Genomic DNA, 18,377 nt, shown 5'->3' on the forward strand with positions numbered 1-18,377 from the left:
GAGATCACAGTTAGGATGTCTGCTGTGGAACGGGCTTGTCTAAATCCATATTGTTTATCTGTAAGATGATGGACTAGAGCATGGTTAATTAAGGTCTCAAATATTTTGGCAAAAAGTGGGAGGAGGCTAATGGGGCAATAATTTGATGGGTCAGTCCTTATCAGCTTATAACAGTTTTTATATGCTGTCTATTGAAATTTATGATTGCTTATTGGATGCATTCGTTTCTAAATCATTGCTTGTTGTTGTCACATTTGGTTCAATGTCTATTTTATGTATTCATATATCTTGAGCGGATATATTTTTCAGATGATTAATATTAGAAATGTTGCTGTTTTATAGTGAAACTAGGTAAAAGGTTGGGTGAAATGGATTTCACAAATACAACGGTTTTGTACCACTTTCATGTCTTGCTATGAAGATACAAGTCAGATATGATAATCATAACAATAATAAATCTTATGCTTAGAATCCTTATTCAAATTTTGAACAAAGTCAATTGGCTAATTTTGATTCTAGAAAATGTCTAAAATTTAATAAATTGAAATTCAAGGAATCTTGTTTAATTGTTATTGACTATGATGCCCATGTCATGCCTCTTAAAATTTCTTTAAACTACAAAAAAAAATTTGGGAAAAATTTATTAATTGAATTAAAATTTCTCCCAAATCGAAGGTATCTAAATTTTCATGGAGGGTTTTCATTCCTCTTTTTCCCTTTTGTATAAAACTTAATTAAACTAAATATTAGTGTTGGAACGATTAATCAGAATCGGAAAAATCGGAATATTTGAGGGTATCAGAATTGAAAAAATTAGTACCGATTTTCCGAAGCCGAAACGATTCTTTTAATTGTCTGTTTTTATTTGATTTTGTTTAAATCAAAATTTTCCAATAATGATAAAATAATAAATATTTAGTTATTTTAAACCACCAGTGAAGCTAAAATCGATAAATCTTCCCCCACAAATATATTTTTACGTTTAGGAAAATATTTGCACATTTAATACGTGTGTTTCTATGGTAATCAGGGACAAAATACAGCTATATAGTTAAATATTTAGAGATTTATAAAGAATCAGAATCGGGAATTTAAGACGGCATCGGTAATTGTAACGGAATTAGGAAAAATATTAGAATCGCCCCATCACTATAAAATATAGCTCACAGTACTCACCCTTATGCCTAGCAGCTCTTTTGCAAAATTAACAATGCTCAGTTGATTAGTTTCAGAAATGAATCCTATCCATAGAAGTATGTAAACATGTACACATACCTAACTTGATAAACATACAGATAAAAAAAAAACGCTATATCAAATTTTGTATAAATGTAGTTTACTTCTTTTTGCTTCTCCATGATGAATGTTATTTAACTTATATTAGATATCCAAACCGTGTGTACCAAGAAATTATTTTGTCAAAAATGTGCACCTGGCGTCAATATGCAAAAAAACAACATATAATTATTAAATGTACCAAAATTTGATTAAAAAATTATGAATCTGACACCAGGCACTTGCATAGGAAAAATCAACTAACTTCAGTGAAATGACAATGGCTGAATAAAATGCCCTTGGGGTATAGCTACAGTAACAATGCTGTCCCAAGGAAGCATTTCAGGTTGTCGTAAACCGTTACATAATAACCGAAAAGGATATCAGGGTTAATTATGATTTGAAGACTCAACCTGTTGAATTCGTATGCGTTTATCTCCTTCCTAACAGCCAACCGTCCATCACTGTCACTGACAATAAAGATGTATCCTTATATTTTCATATATTACTGTGTCATGATTCTTTTAAACACATCAGAAATCCAACACTTATACGTAATTTCATTGTTATATTTTTGTTTTTCAGATGGAGAAGCAGAGGCGAAAAATATCTTTGTTCCCGTGCCGGTACCCATATATGTCCCAGTGCCAATGCCCATGTACAATACGATGACACCCATCCCTTTCCCTGTACCTCTTCCAGTACCTATCCCATGTTTTATACCGACCACAAAAAAATCATCTGCCAGTATTCTGAAACATATTAAAGTAAGTTTATATTTCTATATCATCGCTAAATATATTCACTTCACGGTTGTGTGCTTTTCTTGATAAAATAATAGTAGTCTATTGCTATGCATATAAAATGTTGATTGATTATACATGTGTACACATTAAATGGAAGTCCTAAAAAATGCTGAATCAAGTTTTGTATTAATGTGGATTACTTCTTTTCACTTCTCTATGATGAATGTTATTTAACTTGTGTTAAATATCCAGGCCGTGTGTACGAAAAAATCATTTTAACAAAGACGTGCACCTGGCGACAATATGCAAGAAACAACATAAAATAATTATCAAATGTACCAAAAGATCATTTAAAAAAAAATGATGTAAAAAATAATTATGTTAAAATGTAAAAGAAGAAACTTTGTGTTGCTTAGAAATGCGTGTAAAACAAGTATTGGTTTCATTTATTTAATTATTAAGGGCAATAATTTTAAAACTGAAAACGCTGGTGAATTTCTTATATTTTTAGGTACTTGTGAATTGTGTACATGTGAAATATTTCCATAATCATTGTTTACCATCCATTACTATGCTAGCATGAGTTTTATCTTTTAAAGAGTTACATGGAAGTAAGAGGGAGATAATTCAAACTTTTTTTAAGGGGGGGGTGTAAATACAAAATCAGATCATCAGGCACTGTTTCTATGGTTCTGTAGTTAACTTTACCACAAGCCTAAACATTATTAAATTTTTGAGTGGCATTCTGGATGATAAACGAACTTGAATTGCATAATGGACACCTTCATCCTACAAGTATAGTTGGAGCATTTGCCACACAAATCTATCGTTTCTAATTGTGTCTGGGATAAATCTCATCTAAGCACCACAGATACAGGTCTCGACACTTGAAATAAATCTGTGTGGTTGTAAAATATCAATTAACTTGTTCTTTTCTCTAATTAAAACAACTCTTCTATGTTCATATTTGTTTGTGTTCATATTTGTTTGTGTTCATAGTTGTTTGTGTTCATATTTGTTTGTGTTCATATTTGTTTGTGTTCATAGTTGTTTGTGTTCATAGTTGTTTGTGTTCATAGTTGTTTGTGTTCATAGTTGTTTGTGTTCATAGTTGTTTGTGTTCATAGTTGTTTGTGTTCATAGTTGTTTGTGTTCATAGTTTTGTTCATAGTTGTTTGTGTTCATAGTTGTTTGTGTTCATAGTTGTTTGTGTTCATATTTGTTTGTGCTCATAGTTGTTTGTGTTCATATTTGGAGAAATTTGATTTGATAAGTTTTAATTAATCACACCCACTCCACTATAAGTTTTAATTATCTTTCCCTTTCATGTGACTCTTTTAAATTAAAGATGAAAATATTTCATATGTACACAATAATGCATAAGCACCCAGTGTTATTTTTTTCAGTGCATGAAAACAAGGGAGAAGAATAGGCAGTGGAAGAAGAGGAGGAGAATAGGGGGAAGGGTAAGGAAGGAGAGATAGATAGAAGTTTTATCATAACGATGTTGCACACGCTTTTTTTTTTAACCTTGTTTCTCTCTTGTTTATGGTTTCTGGCAATGTAAAGTAGCCCTGCTAGTATAAATATATAAAATTGTCAGATTTTCAAATTCAAACTCAAATAGCAATCAGACTCAAATGTTCATAATTGATTCGGACTAGCTTAAATTTTGTTCCTTTTTCATTCATTATATTATTGATCATGAGCATAATTATGTCAAGTTTTTATTTTTTTTTAATGAAAAGAAATATGGCAAAAACACTTTTAGGCTGGATACATTTTCCATTATTCACATGATAATCTTAAACATTAAAAAATCGAGGAAAATGACTCTTTGCGTAATTACTGTGTTTTAATGAAAGTAATCATTACATGATTACATTAAAATGAAAAAAATACAAATTAATGAATTGTTGCTGCACATAAACTCATACTGTTTTACATCCAACCTATAAAATTAGCTGAGCACACGAGTGGAGAACCATTCTTGTAATAGAAAAAAAAAAGATTCTAGATGACAAAAAGGAATAACTTTGGGAGAAAATAAAATTATCCAATTGCGAATATTAAACGTAGTTGTCCCAAGCAAAAACTGCCAGCATCAATCCAATCAGGGAAGCTTTGAATTGTAAAGAATTCCAGGTAAAAATTTGATAGTATTAATCTAATCAAGATCAGCAGAGCATAGTTCCAGTCTCATATCAAGGTGAAAAGCTCTAACTGGAGAACTCCAAGAAATTCAGTATATTTTATAAAGCGATTCTGGTATTTAGTAAATTTATTCTTATCAATCCTGATTATAAATATAATGGTCCAAACTTTTGTAGTCCTACCTTCTCATTATTTTTACTGAGTAAAGGTTGGTTTTCTTGCTGCTTTAGTTGTGAGGAATCTTGGGTAGAAATCTAGGCATGGATTCGTTCTTGAGGATCATTTATGGGACTGAGGTATACCATCTAGGTAATGCCTAGGAGGTCCACCCTTCCAGGCTTGCCTCAGACTTTTGTGTTTGTTTACTGCTTGAGGCACCCTGATTGCAGAATGCTGACAGGGCTGTCCAGGCAATTGTTGCTAATTCAGAGTGCTCTTTCTAAGGGTGCTGACTTGACTCTCCTCACCTTTTGACCTTGTGTCATATCTACCCTATTATAATGCCAAAAATATTGCAAATGAAATAAAAATAATGCTAAAATATATTCTCTCAACAAAATATAAACAAAAAAATTTAACTGAGTAAATAAATCACAAAAGAGTTTTGGGATTGTTCAAAATTTCCATTAGACCTTCGATGTTTGATTCCGTAACATTTTATGAATATTCCAAATTTTGGACCCCAAAAAATATTATTTACATGTAAACTAATTGTCCTTGTATTGCTTATAGAACTTGTATTCTTACAAAGTGTGCCAATAGACAAGGATTCTACTTGAATGGACAGAACAACTAGCATAATAGTAGAATGAAGAATGAAAGGTTTATTGCAACAAAGAGTACAAAGATTGGATAGACAGAGATTAATAATATAATACTAATCTCTTAAGTAAGATTGCGATGAATGAAGTGCACACTGTGTATAGTTCTCTGTATTAGTACATCTACATAGGAATGAGTTGAGCACACTTGTTACTTTCCAACTAGTTCCATGTGAAATATCAGACATATCATTTGCCTCAGTCATTTGTATGTAAAGTCCTTTTCATGATTTCTTCACCTAGCTCTGGTGCTCAAGACACAGTGCATAAATTGATACCCTCCTGCTCCTTCCAATCAAGGAATCTTTTTTTCTAGTATTGACTATTACCATATTTTATTACAGGAGATACAAGAAAAAATTCCAGCTGATCCCTTTGAAGCGGAGTTACTGATGATGGCTGAAGCTGTAGCTAATGCTGAGCAAAGTTCAAGTGAAGATGAAGAAGAGATAGACCAGCCTGCAAATGATATAATAGATGGAGATGATAGTAAGTTAAAATTTTTTATATTATTTACAATATTTACTTGTTACAAATCAGTTTTAAAATGGTCACCAATGTTTAGAAAATTATACACATTTAAACTTTTTTTTTAGTTGAAAATGTTCATAAGCAAATAGTTTTGAGACCACTATATATATAACTAGAATACAATGAATTCCTTGATCAGAACAATTTTGCATCACTTAATTCACCTTATGAAGATTAAAATGAAATTTAGGTATACATTTGGCTGTCTTGTAATTTTTGCCAATTTATTTTGTCCTTTAGTCCTCACTTTCTATTAACGTTTCTGACAAAGAGGAAAGAATTGCTGTTTTCTGAATCTGAATCTATCCATATAATGCTTGGGATAGTTTTTAACCTTGAAGTTTTTTTTTATAATTCCTTAAAACGAGTGTCTTCATATCTTGACTAGAGTACTTTCTATTGAAAAAAAAAGAAGAGATATAAGAAGAAAGTCTGATTTAGGGAATCTTGCTTAATAGGTGTCTAATGATTCTGGATCAAATTGAGTACAAATCTGATATATTTGAATTTTCCAATTAGAAATTATTCACGTATGTCCTGTGAAAACCCTTTAAAATACTCCTCTTTAATTGGGGTAATATTAATTGCTGTCTGATAAATATCTATTGTTAAAATTTCACAAAGATCAAATGTATTTGAATTTTGAAAAAGGAATTGGAATCCTTGCCCTCCTCACACAAAACTAAATTAAATATAATTCACATTTCCAACCCTTTGTGTTTAAAATGCACAATAATCAATTGTTAATGAATTTACTATCTATTGAATCCTATACATATAAATATACAAACATGTGCATACCTAATATACAGGCTGTCTCAATAAAATGTATACACTCTTTAAATGACCATAAAACCAACATTTATTATAAAAAAGAAAAGTTTCATACATCAAAATACTGTGAACAAATATAGAAACCAGCTAATTATCGAAAGTGTTCAAATTATTGACCATTGTGGTCCATGAACAACAGACAACGCTCACTAATTGAATTGAAAACGTTCCTAATCAGTTCAATTGTTATCTTGACACATCTTCTTTCAATGGTTGCTTTCCGCTCATTCATTGTAGCTCATTTTGTGGTGTGAATTCTGTATTTAACATGCCCCCCCCCCCCAAGTCCAGGAGGGGCTCAAATCCGGTAAGCATGGACAGTACTCGATACTTCCTCTTCGTCCTAACTCTCTGTTTCACAGGTGACTATCAAGATATGCTCTTACGTCATGATGATAGTAGGGAAGTGCTCCATTCTGCTGGAAGTGCCATTCTTTATTCCTAAACATCTCTTGGGAACCTGGTATAGCATAATCATGTAGCAAGTTGAGATACTTTAAAGAGTGTATAAATTTTATTGGGACACCCTGGATATGTGTATATATATATATATACGTATATACATACACACACTTAAAATCTCATTTTGAAATGTACTTATATAAGGAAATATATGAAATCTTATTAATAACAGAAAAATAACATTTAAATTTGTCACTTTTAAAAACATGTTTTAGATAGCATTTCTTTTTAGATTGTACAGTTACTTCCCTTGCAATGCTAATCCTAATAAAACATCTATATGGATCTAAAACTCTGGAAACAAACTATTTCACAGATTAAATATGGTGAATGCAGAGATGAGAAAATTGGCCATGTATTTAATCTCTGGAATGTAACAAGGGAGAAGAAAGTGAATACTTTGTAGACATTTGTTCTCACATGTAACTGAACTTTTTACCACGCCTTATTTCAATGTTAAATTATTTTTTTTGCAAATAGAATTTTTGAAAAGTTTCTTTTTATTGCTGTAAATTGTTTTTTTTTTTTTATTTCATTAAATAATTAATAAAAAAAAATGATGTGTAAGCCATGAAGTTAGGAGAAACTTGTAGACATGAGAGAAGTGATCACACAATTTTATTAATATACCATAATCCAATTTTTAAAAAAATTGGTAAGTTTTCCAAATTTTTGATTTCTAAATTTGCTAATATTTTTTACTTAGATAGTTGCAGGCCAGAGTGCTTTTACTATTGGGCACTGGCTCTTCAAATTCTACTTTCCAACTCTTATGCCTCATCATCCATCATGGGATGGAGATAAATAACTTCCCGTAGCACCAAAGCCAACAGAATATATAAGCCATTGTTGGTCCTATGCAGTTTTAGGTCTATCTTCCCAGACTTTACCATCTCCCTTTGGCAATGGGTTAATTTATAGCGAATTGCCTGAGGAACCATTACCAGAGAATGCTGACAGGGCTGCTTAGGCATTTTTTGCAGGTCTCTTTCTCTAGAGTGCTGGCTTTTCAATCTCACTTTCCAACTCTTTTGTCGCATCATCCTGCTATAGGAAGGAGATAAATGAATTGGTTTTTCTTGTTTGTGTCTTCCAGAATTAACCAATGCGAGCAACCAGGTATCTTCTGCTGCTGCGGTTGCAGTCGCTGCTCCTCAGTGTGAAAACTCTACAGCCCCAAATACAGTGACCAACTGTAATAAGGACTTTGATGATGAGGTCCTCCAAATGTCTCTGAATATCACTGCTGCTGAAATCGCGGAACCTTCTCTGGATTTAGAATCCTTCCTTGAATTTACACCTCCACTTGGATCAGGTAAAAAGTGTTTTTTTTTTTTTTTTTTTCCATCTCATCATCACTTTTTGCTAAAAAATTTTTTGTTGCTTATCCAGAATACCTCGTACATTAAATAAAAATCTGTATGATGTCTGTACCCATAATGGAAAGAAAATATTGTATTTAAAAAAAAAATCATGCAAATTCATGAACTAGTTTTATTTTTATAAATAAAATAATTTTGAAGCAATTTGTAAGCATTATAAGGCTAATTTTTATTTTTGGATTATCTTTTCAAAAATTTTTTTGTTTTAATAAAATATAATGTCATTAATTACACACACACACACACACACACACACACACACACACACACAGACAGACAGACAGACAGACAGACAGACAGACAGACAGAGAGAGAGAGAGAGAGCTTTAATTATTTTGAATAATGTATTTCTGAAATTCTACCGTATTATTTAAAAAAAAACATCTTTTACGTTTGTATTATTTGGAGTCCTTTCTCTCTCATTTCTTGAGACTTTAAAATGATGTTGTGAAACAGTCTCTCCTTGGTTAGCCATAAAATTTGATTTTATTATTTAAAAATAAAACTATAAGTACCCAATTTTTTTCTTTGTTTTTTTCCCTTTGAATTTATATGACTATTTAAAAACATTTTTTTCATTTCATTGTGCACTCGTTATTTTTTATTTTTTTTTAGAAGTACACATACAGAGTGTTCGAGACAAATTTGATATATTTTATATTGTTTAATTTAAGTCTTAAATTGCAATGGATAGCTCTATGTACTGTAGATAGAGACCATGGACGACTTGAAAACATGAGGATTTGTGTCAGATTAAAAAATGTGGAAACCTTAGCTGAAGCTTAGTGCTACTTGACTACCTTAAAGATTGTGAGATATAGAATTGCGACTGAGATATAGAAATGTTTATTAGCAGGAAGGGTCATAGCAAGTGTTCTGACTGTGCATCCACACAATAAAATTTAAGCTGCAATGAAAAAGGGCGTGGAAAGGTAATGCATATCTTTCCAAGAGAGATGAGAAAGTGTTGATAAAGTTTCTTTGCTACTCTCATAAAAGAGTTGCAAAGATTAAATACTCACTGCAAGAAAACTGCCTAATGAAACCCAAAAAACTCCTCAATAAAATCATTTAGTTGAGCTGGGGATGCTCGGATAGCATAAACTTCCACCAGAATAGCAGGTCACTAACCTACAGTCCATGCATTGTAAAAACCCCAAATTTCCTCAAATAGTTATGGTATTTTGGTGTGTTTTTGTTCTTTATGGAAATCACTCCAGACAAGACATGAAACCACTTGATGTAAGGAGCTAACAAGAACAAAAGATAATCATTGCAAAGAGAGGAGATGCTGATTGACCTTGATTTTGAAAAGATCAATGCTATTTATTATAAATAGTAGGAAAACAGTCAATATGAAAGAAAGGGTGGGAACCATTGACAAATACATTTCTGTACCTTATAAAGAACACTCAAATGGGACAGAGATTCACCAACCTAAATATAACAATAAATATGCCATACATGCTAGATTTGTTTCCAGCAAAGGTTGTGTCATGCTGGTACACCTCTTTGAAAATCAAAATGCACTCTGACTTCATTCAGATGTCTTTATTGAGTTGCAGTCCACTGTTGCCATCGACTGGATAGTGGCAGAAGGCAATACATTTGTCAACAGGGCACAACTGTTTCATACTTCCAGAAAATCCAGAAGTGAATTTGAACCCTCACCCCATGTAATCCCATGAACCATTATGTGGGGTGCAGTGGAGAAAGACACCAGCTTTGCAAGACTAAAGAGCTGATTGCCAAGGTCAAACTTGTATTGACGCATTTGTCAATAGGAAGGTTTCAAGCTCCAAGTTCAGCTCCCTATTGGACATTATGGTGAAGATCCACGGCAATAATTTGACAAAGCATTTTCACTTTAAATTTTGAGAATGCATCAATTATTAACTGAAATATAACATTCTTTCTTTCCAAAAAGTTTAAAATTTGTTTCAAACAATACATTATATATATATATATACTAGCTTGCAGCCCGGCGTTGCCCAGTGGACTAATTCGCAAAAAAAAATAAAATAAATAAAAATTTTAAAAAATAATGATAAATCTGTCGATGTTTGTTTAGAATATCACATCAGCTGGTAATTGGACTTGACGATGAATGTCCTGGAGAACCACTTCTGATTAATGCATAGTTTTAAAATATGCAGACAAAGAAATAATTTGTGGCAATTTTAAATGGTACCTCTTCTTTTATTGTAAACTAGCAGAGGGTACCCGGTGTTGCCCGGGTGTTTGTAGGTGTGTGTGTTTTTGCGTAAATGAAAAGAAAAATCGTTGGTTGTTTTAAAAAAAAAATAAAGCCTTGACGCACAGTTGGAAAATAATAAAGTGTGAAAAAAAAGTGCGACCTGACAGATGCCCGTTTTTGATGAGTTAATGACGTGAACTTTGAGTGCGGGACAGTGTTTTATTTGCTGTGAGTCTGTTGGCTTCTTTTTTTTATACAAAAAAGCTTAATAATGCACATGCGGCGATCGTAAGCAATAGCTATTCAGCAGTTAACATTTTCTGTGGGACAGTTTTTAATGAGGTCAATAACCTGGTTTGTTTGTTTTTACCTAAATTTGGGGAAAACCAGCTCCCTGTTTATTAGGGGGAGTGTCTCGTCTCGAAATGAAAGCAACCGTCTGATATGACGAAGCCGACATTGACCAAACGTTACATCACTTTCTAGGGACCACTGGCCGTGGGTTAGTGATTCGAATCGAGTTTCGCTTTTTTTTATACCGAAAAATGGAAGCAATACTTGCCGATCCGAAAATGTTGAATATTTAACGTTTCAAAGTCGGGCAAATAAAATAGAGAGGGCCCCCCCCCCATTGTTGTAGATATTATCATTTAGACGTGATATAAAAAAATGAGCAATGGCCTCGTGAATCCGCTGGAAAAAAGCCTTTTGAAGACATACACAAAAAGCCAACATACATACATACACACATTTTCGCTTTTATATATATAGATTAAACTCATTAATAAGAAAAAATTAAAATGAAATAATGAAGTTCATCTGGATTTCAACAGGGAATCGTTCAATCTGTAGCTGCATGATCTATCACTGGACTATATCTCGAGATTATAATAAATTTGTGTTTTTAAGAAGAAATGATTTGCTAAGATTTTATCACCCTTGGCTGGTGTAATGTAAAATATTCCCCTGTAAAAATCATTGTTTTTTATCTATAAGAAAAGCTATTTTTAAGATCGTTTTTTTTCAGTTTTCGAAACTTATTGGATGAATTTCTGTACAAAAAATGTCTAGGAACACTGCCAGACATATAAATTAAATTAGTGTCAAATTTGCGAAAGATAAGCTCAGCTGTTTCGGAACCTATGAGGAAGGAACTCACACATGCACACACAAAGTAACTTTTATATGATAGTAGATAGATACACACACACACACACACACACACACACACACACACACACACACACACACACACACACACACACACACACACCAGCAGGGAAACCTGACATTGCCTTGGATTGAATGATGATGAACAAATATTTCACACTCTTATAATTTTATTGTAATCGAAATCGGTGAAAAACCTCATTTTTCAATCTAATCGATTGATTGCTTGCTCTAGTTGGGGACCCAACATGGTGCGCCAGAAGAAAGCTTCACATACTTCCCTGCAGTGACTTAGTTCACGATACATTGTAGTTACATTGCACTGTAGAGAACCTACAGTTGATTTTATAAAATTATTTTTATATATCATGGCTTGAATTAAGGTTTGAAATGCAAAAGTTAAATGTCATGGTTCAGTTGTGCTCTAAACACAAACATTAATTTTAAATGTGCCCCTGTTGTGAGAGACATAGACAGGACCTACCTCAGAAACGGGTGAGAATCTGTCTCGGCAGCAGACTGAAAGACAGAAAAAGAGAAAAAAAGAGGTGCCAAGATGGCGGCTGTTGTCTTTTAAAGCCTCCAGTCACACGTAGATCTCAAGCAGTCTCGTGTGGTATATGCAAATTGGATGTACTCGAAACATTATAAAAGGCGAGTCGCTGGGAGGAGTAGAAAAAGCGTTTAAGACATGCGAGTAGAGAACATCGACGTGTATCTTGTGTTGTGAACAATGAACTTTACTTGACTCAACTTGTGACTAGCGAACTTCTGCTTGACGTTTTAACCAAAAAGTTTTGTTGCTTTGTGTTAGACGATGATTTCTGATACAAACTATTTTGGCTGTATTCTAAGACAGTTTGACCTCCGACTCATCACGGAGTTCAGTGGCGCAGCAACAGACGTTCCAATAGTAGAATGGCTAGAGGATGTAGAGTTAACGTGTGAGCTGTGCGAGGTAACCAAGGTGGAGCGAGTACTGTCGCTGCGGCTGAATGGTGCATACGTGAGACGTATCGGCAACTCTCTGAGGACCAATGGAGTAACCTTGAGGAAATCAAGCGTGCTCTTGTAAAGGTTTACGGGACGGATTCGTTTATGGCATTGAAACAGTTCACCGCCCGCCGCCTTTGGCCAAGGGAGACCATGGATGAGTTTTTGACGGATTTGCAACGGCTAGCACGCCTGGTAGGTGAAATGACACCAGAATGTGGGATAAAGGCAGCCTTCGTGAATGGATTGCCATGCCATGCAAAGGGACTTTTGCGAGCCTCAACTCGACTGGACAAGCTGTCATTGAAAGAGCTGCTTGAGAGGGCTCATGCCGTGCTGATGGATACCAGAGATGAGGAAGTTGTCGCTGCGGTGCAACCTCGAGAGACCGCATGTGCACCTACACCGCTGCCTACAGCTAGCGAGAACACCAGAAGTGTTAACTGCTTCAGATGTTGGGGCCCAAACCATTGGGCCCGTGATTTCCTTTCGTCGCGGTCAATGACCCAGAAGCCTAGCGGACCGTGGTGTCACAAATGCAAAAACCACGGACACCTGGCTCGCGCCTGTCTAGAAACGGACTAGGGGAGGAAGTTACAGCGCCAGTCTTCTCCCCAGATCATAATTAAACAAGGCGCTAACTGCGGTGAGCATACGCGTTTACGGGAGTGAGTGTCACGCGCTTGTGGACACTGGTTGCGCCCAGACACTTGTGCGCAAAGAATGTTGCTACACTTGGAAAACGACAAGAACTCCGGTGCTGACTCTAGGTGGGAGCTTGTTGTCCTCTTGTGAAGAAGGTGTCATCCACATAAGCATCGGTAGCGGGACTGAAGTAGCCGTGCAAGCTCTGATTATGGACAGGAAGCTACTTGAGTACGATTTACTCTTAGGAATGGACGCAATTGTGCAACTGGGTGGAGTCGTAGTAGATGGAGCCGGGAACGTGACATTCTCCCAACACAAAGGGTGCGTTTGCGCAGCACTCACCCTGATTTCCGTGCGGAGTTTGACCAGTGCACGAAGTCCTGGACTGTGATTTAGAAGTGGTCAGACGAACAACCACCAGAGAATTTGTTCAACAGAGTGCCAAAGTATAAGATTTCTCCCAGAGTTTGCATAGAGTATAATAGGGAACTGCAGACCTGGATCAACAATGGATAGCTGGTTCTTTATCCTGAGAAGGCATTGGGGCCTCCAAAGTGTTTAATCCCACTAATGGTGGTCGTCCAGCCAAACAAACAAAAAGTGAGGTCGGTGCTCAATTATAGAGAGTTAAACAAACACGTGGATCCCTTTACAGCCCGCACAGACGTGTGTACTGATAAATTACGGGAATGGCGGCAAGCAGGGTCTAATGTGTGCGTGCTTGATCTTTGGAAGGAGTACCTTCAAGTACGTGTACACCAGTCACTATAGCCTTATCAGACAGTTCTGGTTAAAGGGAAGAAATACTGCTTTACCCGTATGGAGTTCGAACTCAACGCGGCGCCATCAATTATGCAAACGGCTGGCTCAGGATGAGCGTATAAGGCAGGCAACATCTGCATATATTGATGACGTGTATGTGAATGAAGGGGTTGTAGAGACGCATGTAGAGAAGCATCTCCGCAACTTTGGACTTCTCAGTAAGGAACCAGAGAGACTACAGAATGGCGCACGGGTGCTCGGTTTACAGGTCTGGGGAGAAGACGGCGTCCTGCATTGAAAACAGGGAAATGAAGTCCCAGACATGCCCCATGATGTCACATATTTTCTTGGTGTGGAAAATTGGTTGGACACTTTCCTTTGGCGGCTGGCTTCGTGTTGTGGTGACATTCATAAAGAGGAGAGCGTCTGAGGTCACCACTGGATGGGATGATGTGGTACACGATGCCTCTCTCAACACAATGCTGGAGGAAGTCCTCACCAGAGTGCGCAAAGAGGACCCTGCATGGGGCAGATGGTGTGTCGACAGCTGGGACTTGAGTGTGTGGGTTGATGCGAGCTCTCTTGCCATGGGCGTGTCAATAGGCAGTGGTAGAAGATACCTGCTGGTTGTGCCCAGAACGGGACTCCCAGCATATAAACCTGGCAGAGCTTGATGCCGTCATCAAGAGTATAAACTTTGCGATCCTCTGGAAGTCAACTACTCTACGGCTGTTTACAGATTCTGCCTGCGTCCACAAGTGGATTTCGCCCACTCATACCGGGAGGGCCAGAAGCTACGAGCAAGATGTTCATCCGACGGCAGCTCGATACCATTATGAGGATCAATGGAAATCTTCCTGGTCAGATCTAGCCTGAACAAGGCCGATTGTTTAACAAGAGTTCCCCGCAGATGGATTGACGCCACTAGAAAAACCATTGAACCCATACAACCGGCCTGCACTGCAGCCGCGTGTTCTGCTCAGTTTGATCGAATCAAGGAAGTCCACCACCAAAGTGGACATCCAGGGATCAAGCGAACCTTGTATTTTGCTAAGTTGGATGACCCTGAAGTACGAAAAGCAGACGTTAAGAGTGATTGAGAGCTGCATGGCTTGCTAATCCATCGACCCGGCATCCGTTTGCTGGGAAAAAGGAAAACTGGACATAAAGAGCCACTGGAGCCGGCTGGCGATAGATGTTACTCACCACAACGGTGAGGATTTCCTAACGCTTATTGACTGTGGTCCATCTAGGTTTGTGATATGGCGGCCGCTCCGCCGGCAAGATACGGCAGCAGTTATCGGTCAGCTAAATGGCATCTTCCTACCGAGTTGGAATGGGATTATTGAACGGAATCACAGGACTGTCAAAACTATCACCGCCAGAACGGGTTGTGCGGCGTTTGAAGCAGTTTATTTATACAACGTGACCCCCAAAGGATGCTGTATCACCCTCTACAGCGCCAGCAGACACATTGTACAGGTATCACGTTAGGGTGAAGAGCCGTAGAAACGAACCCAGTATCTGAGACAAAAGTAACTGGAGGGAGGCTGGAAAAAGGGGATGTTGTCTGGATCAAGAACCCATGATGTACGACTCAGTATGGACTTGGACACATCACTGAAGTCACCAGCAAGCAAGCAGTGTGTCAACGGTGTGCCCCGTCACATTAAGAACTTATGACCGACAACACAATCGCGGCTACCCATGAACAACGGGAGTAAGTCTGACTCCGAGTCAGAGACCAGTGAGACATCGCTCTGGTTCACAGCAGCTCCCTCAGAAGGTGACTGATATCAGTAGCCTCCCAGCAGAAGCGGTATTCATCAACCCCCAGTCCGTGCATGAGAGCTTAAGCAAAGAAGAGACATGCATCGTTCCCCTTCGGAGAAGCATCCGGCGACTGTGATCACCACCCCATTGCCATTTCTGTGATCATGAGATCAGGAGGGAGTGTGGTAGACATAGAGAGAACCTACCTCAGAAACGGGCGAAAATCTGTCTTGGCAGCAGGCTGTGAGATAGAAAAAGAAAAAAAGAGGTGCCAAGATGGCGGCTGTTGTCTTTTAAAGCCTCCGGTCACACGTAGATCTCGAGCAGTCTCGTGTGGTATATGCAAATTGGATGTACTCGAAACATTATAAAAGGCGAGTCGCTGGGAGGAGTGGAAAAAGCGTTTAAGACATGCGAGTAGAGAACATCGACGTGTATCTTGTGTTGTGAACAACAAACTTTACTTGACTCAACTTGTGACTAGCGAACCTCTGCTTGGCGTTTTAACCAAAAAGTTTTGTTGCTTTGCGTTAGACGAAGACTTCTGATACACCTGTCATATCAAAATACCTGTTGATTTTATATGCCGAACCTTTCTGTTTTTGTGGTAATAAAATTTCTCAAATGCATTTGTGATGTTAGTTTGTATAAGGTGTTAACTTTGGTCAAAATCCTCTGGTCCTTCTTTCATTCATTTTTTCAATTATCGATACTTATCGGAGACATTCTGATACAAAACTAAGAACACTAATAGTTACACAAAATCTATTTGTGAAATTTCATAATAATCGACCCAGCTGTTTAAGAGTCCTTAGAGAACAAACTCACACACACAAACTGAGACTGATTTTGGCATTGAAAACTATTGCAGATAGGTAGCTTGGTTATTAATGCCAGAAGAGAAACCATCCTGAAACATCCTAATCATGAAAAATCATACACAAACTAATGTAGAAGATGGCTTTCTTTTAGTTCTGTTGCAAACAGGTACTTAGCAAGGTACTTTAACTGAATACCTAGCCATCTCATCCATTCTTTTTTGTTCCTCTGCAACATTTCCATGTTTTGGATCGGGAAAATAGTTTGAAACAGACACAAACGAGAAGGGACTTCAAAATGTAAATCCATTGCAAACTAAAAGCTTGTAATGCATTTAAATAGCATATTCATTTTTAAGAACCTGAAATACACAGGCAAAAAAGCATTTAGAGATTGGAGTGATTCTATAAAAATACTAGTGTTTGTCCAGGATTCCCCGATATTAAAAAAAACAAACAGAAAAAAAAAATTTGTATGATGTATGTACCTGTGATGAAAAGAAAACATCGTATTTCAAAAATCATGTAATCCAGTAGTTTTATTTGTAAATAAGGAAATCAAATCTTATGGCTAGTGACATCATTTTGAAAACAATCTAAAAAAACAAGGGAGATAACTAAACGTAAATTAAACTTGTAAGATTTTTCTTGTAATGTCTATGAATTCCCATTGTTTATAAAAATAAAACTACTTGATCAATTTACATGAATTTTGGGATACAATATTTTCTTTCCATTGCAGATATGTACATAATACAGCTTTTTCTTTATTTTCAATTCTCAAAATATGGGGAATTCTGAACAAACACCAAACCCTGTTTTCCCTAATAACTGTTAAAGTGATAATTTTTCAATGCATTTCAATTTCTTTCATTTTTTTTGTCTTTTGTTTGCAGCCAATGTATACTTTTTTTTGTCTTTTGTTTGCAGCCAATGTATACTTTTTTTTTGTCTTTTGTTTGCAGCCAATTCAACTTCTGATCTAAAGAATCGAAGCGACCTCAAATTGAAGCAAATGGGACGTGGGGGTATTAAACGCCCTGCGGTAACCAGTGCACGAGGTGGTCGACGAAACAAACGTATCCGCGTTGTTGAAGATGATTCTCCACTTTTGGAAGGTGACAATGCTGATGGGCAGCATATGTCACCTGACTCTAACATGCATTTGAAATACACATATGGCGTCTACGCATGGCGACAATGGGTTGTACAGAAAAATGCTCAACTTGAAAAAGTTTCCAAATCTGGGTCTGGTCGATTAAAACTTTTCAAAACGGATCTTCTCCAGTGTACTCCTGATGAGTTGAATTACTCCCTTTGCCTTTTTGTTAAAGAGGTACGGAAACCAAACAAAGAAGAATACTCTCCTGATAGTATACACTATCTATGTCTGGGTAAGTGTTTCTAGATGTTTCTTTTTTTCTGCATCATTGAATTAACCAACACATAACCCTTATGATTTTCTAGAGATTTATTACAAACACATCTTTTGTATTACAATGAAAAGTTTCAAGTATCAATTGTTAAAAAAAAAATGAGGATCCCTAAAGGTATTATGGTGGCTTGTGCTGGAGTCAAAAGAAAATTTTAGAAAACGTGGGTCTCTAGCTATGTACTAATGCCGAACAAGTTTTAAAAAAAACAAGGGTCCCTAAAAATATTATGGTACTTTATGTTAGAGCTGAAAGGGAGATTTATTGAAAATAGGGTTAAGAAAAAAAAATGAAAGTGAATAAAAAAAAAAATTCTGGATAAAGCTAATAATGAATACAGAAATTTATCCGAATAATATTACAAAAATGAAATTGTGT

At 36.3% G+C, this 18,377-nt stretch overlaps 1 protein-coding gene across 5 annotated transcripts in view; it reads left to right on the forward strand.

The window, feature by feature from the left end:
- Positions 1 to 18,377, forward strand: part of LOC145291282 (zinc finger MYM-type protein 4-like) — a 117,211-nt gene that overhangs the window by 80,891 nt on the left and 17,943 nt on the right. For all 5 annotated transcript variants that reach the window (XM_080136929.1, XM_080136931.1, XM_080136930.1 and 2 more), the window contains 4 exons: positions 1,861 to 2,042; positions 5,341 to 5,485; positions 7,920 to 8,138; positions 17,532 to 17,960. In XM_080136929.1, coding sequence (XP_079993055.1) covers positions 1,861 to 2,042; positions 5,341 to 5,485; positions 7,920 to 8,138; positions 17,532 to 17,960 — 975 coding nt within the window. The remainder of the gene's footprint in view (positions 1 to 1,860; positions 2,043 to 5,340; positions 5,486 to 7,919; positions 8,139 to 17,531; positions 17,961 to 18,377) is intronic.

The sequence above is a fragment of the Euprymna scolopes genome, chromosome 12 (assembly GCF_053919585.1).
Source record: "Euprymna scolopes isolate OS-2025 chromosome 12, ASM5391958v1, whole genome shotgun sequence".
NCBI classification, from domain to species: domain Eukaryota; kingdom Metazoa; phylum Mollusca; class Cephalopoda; order Sepiida; family Sepiolidae; genus Euprymna; species Euprymna scolopes.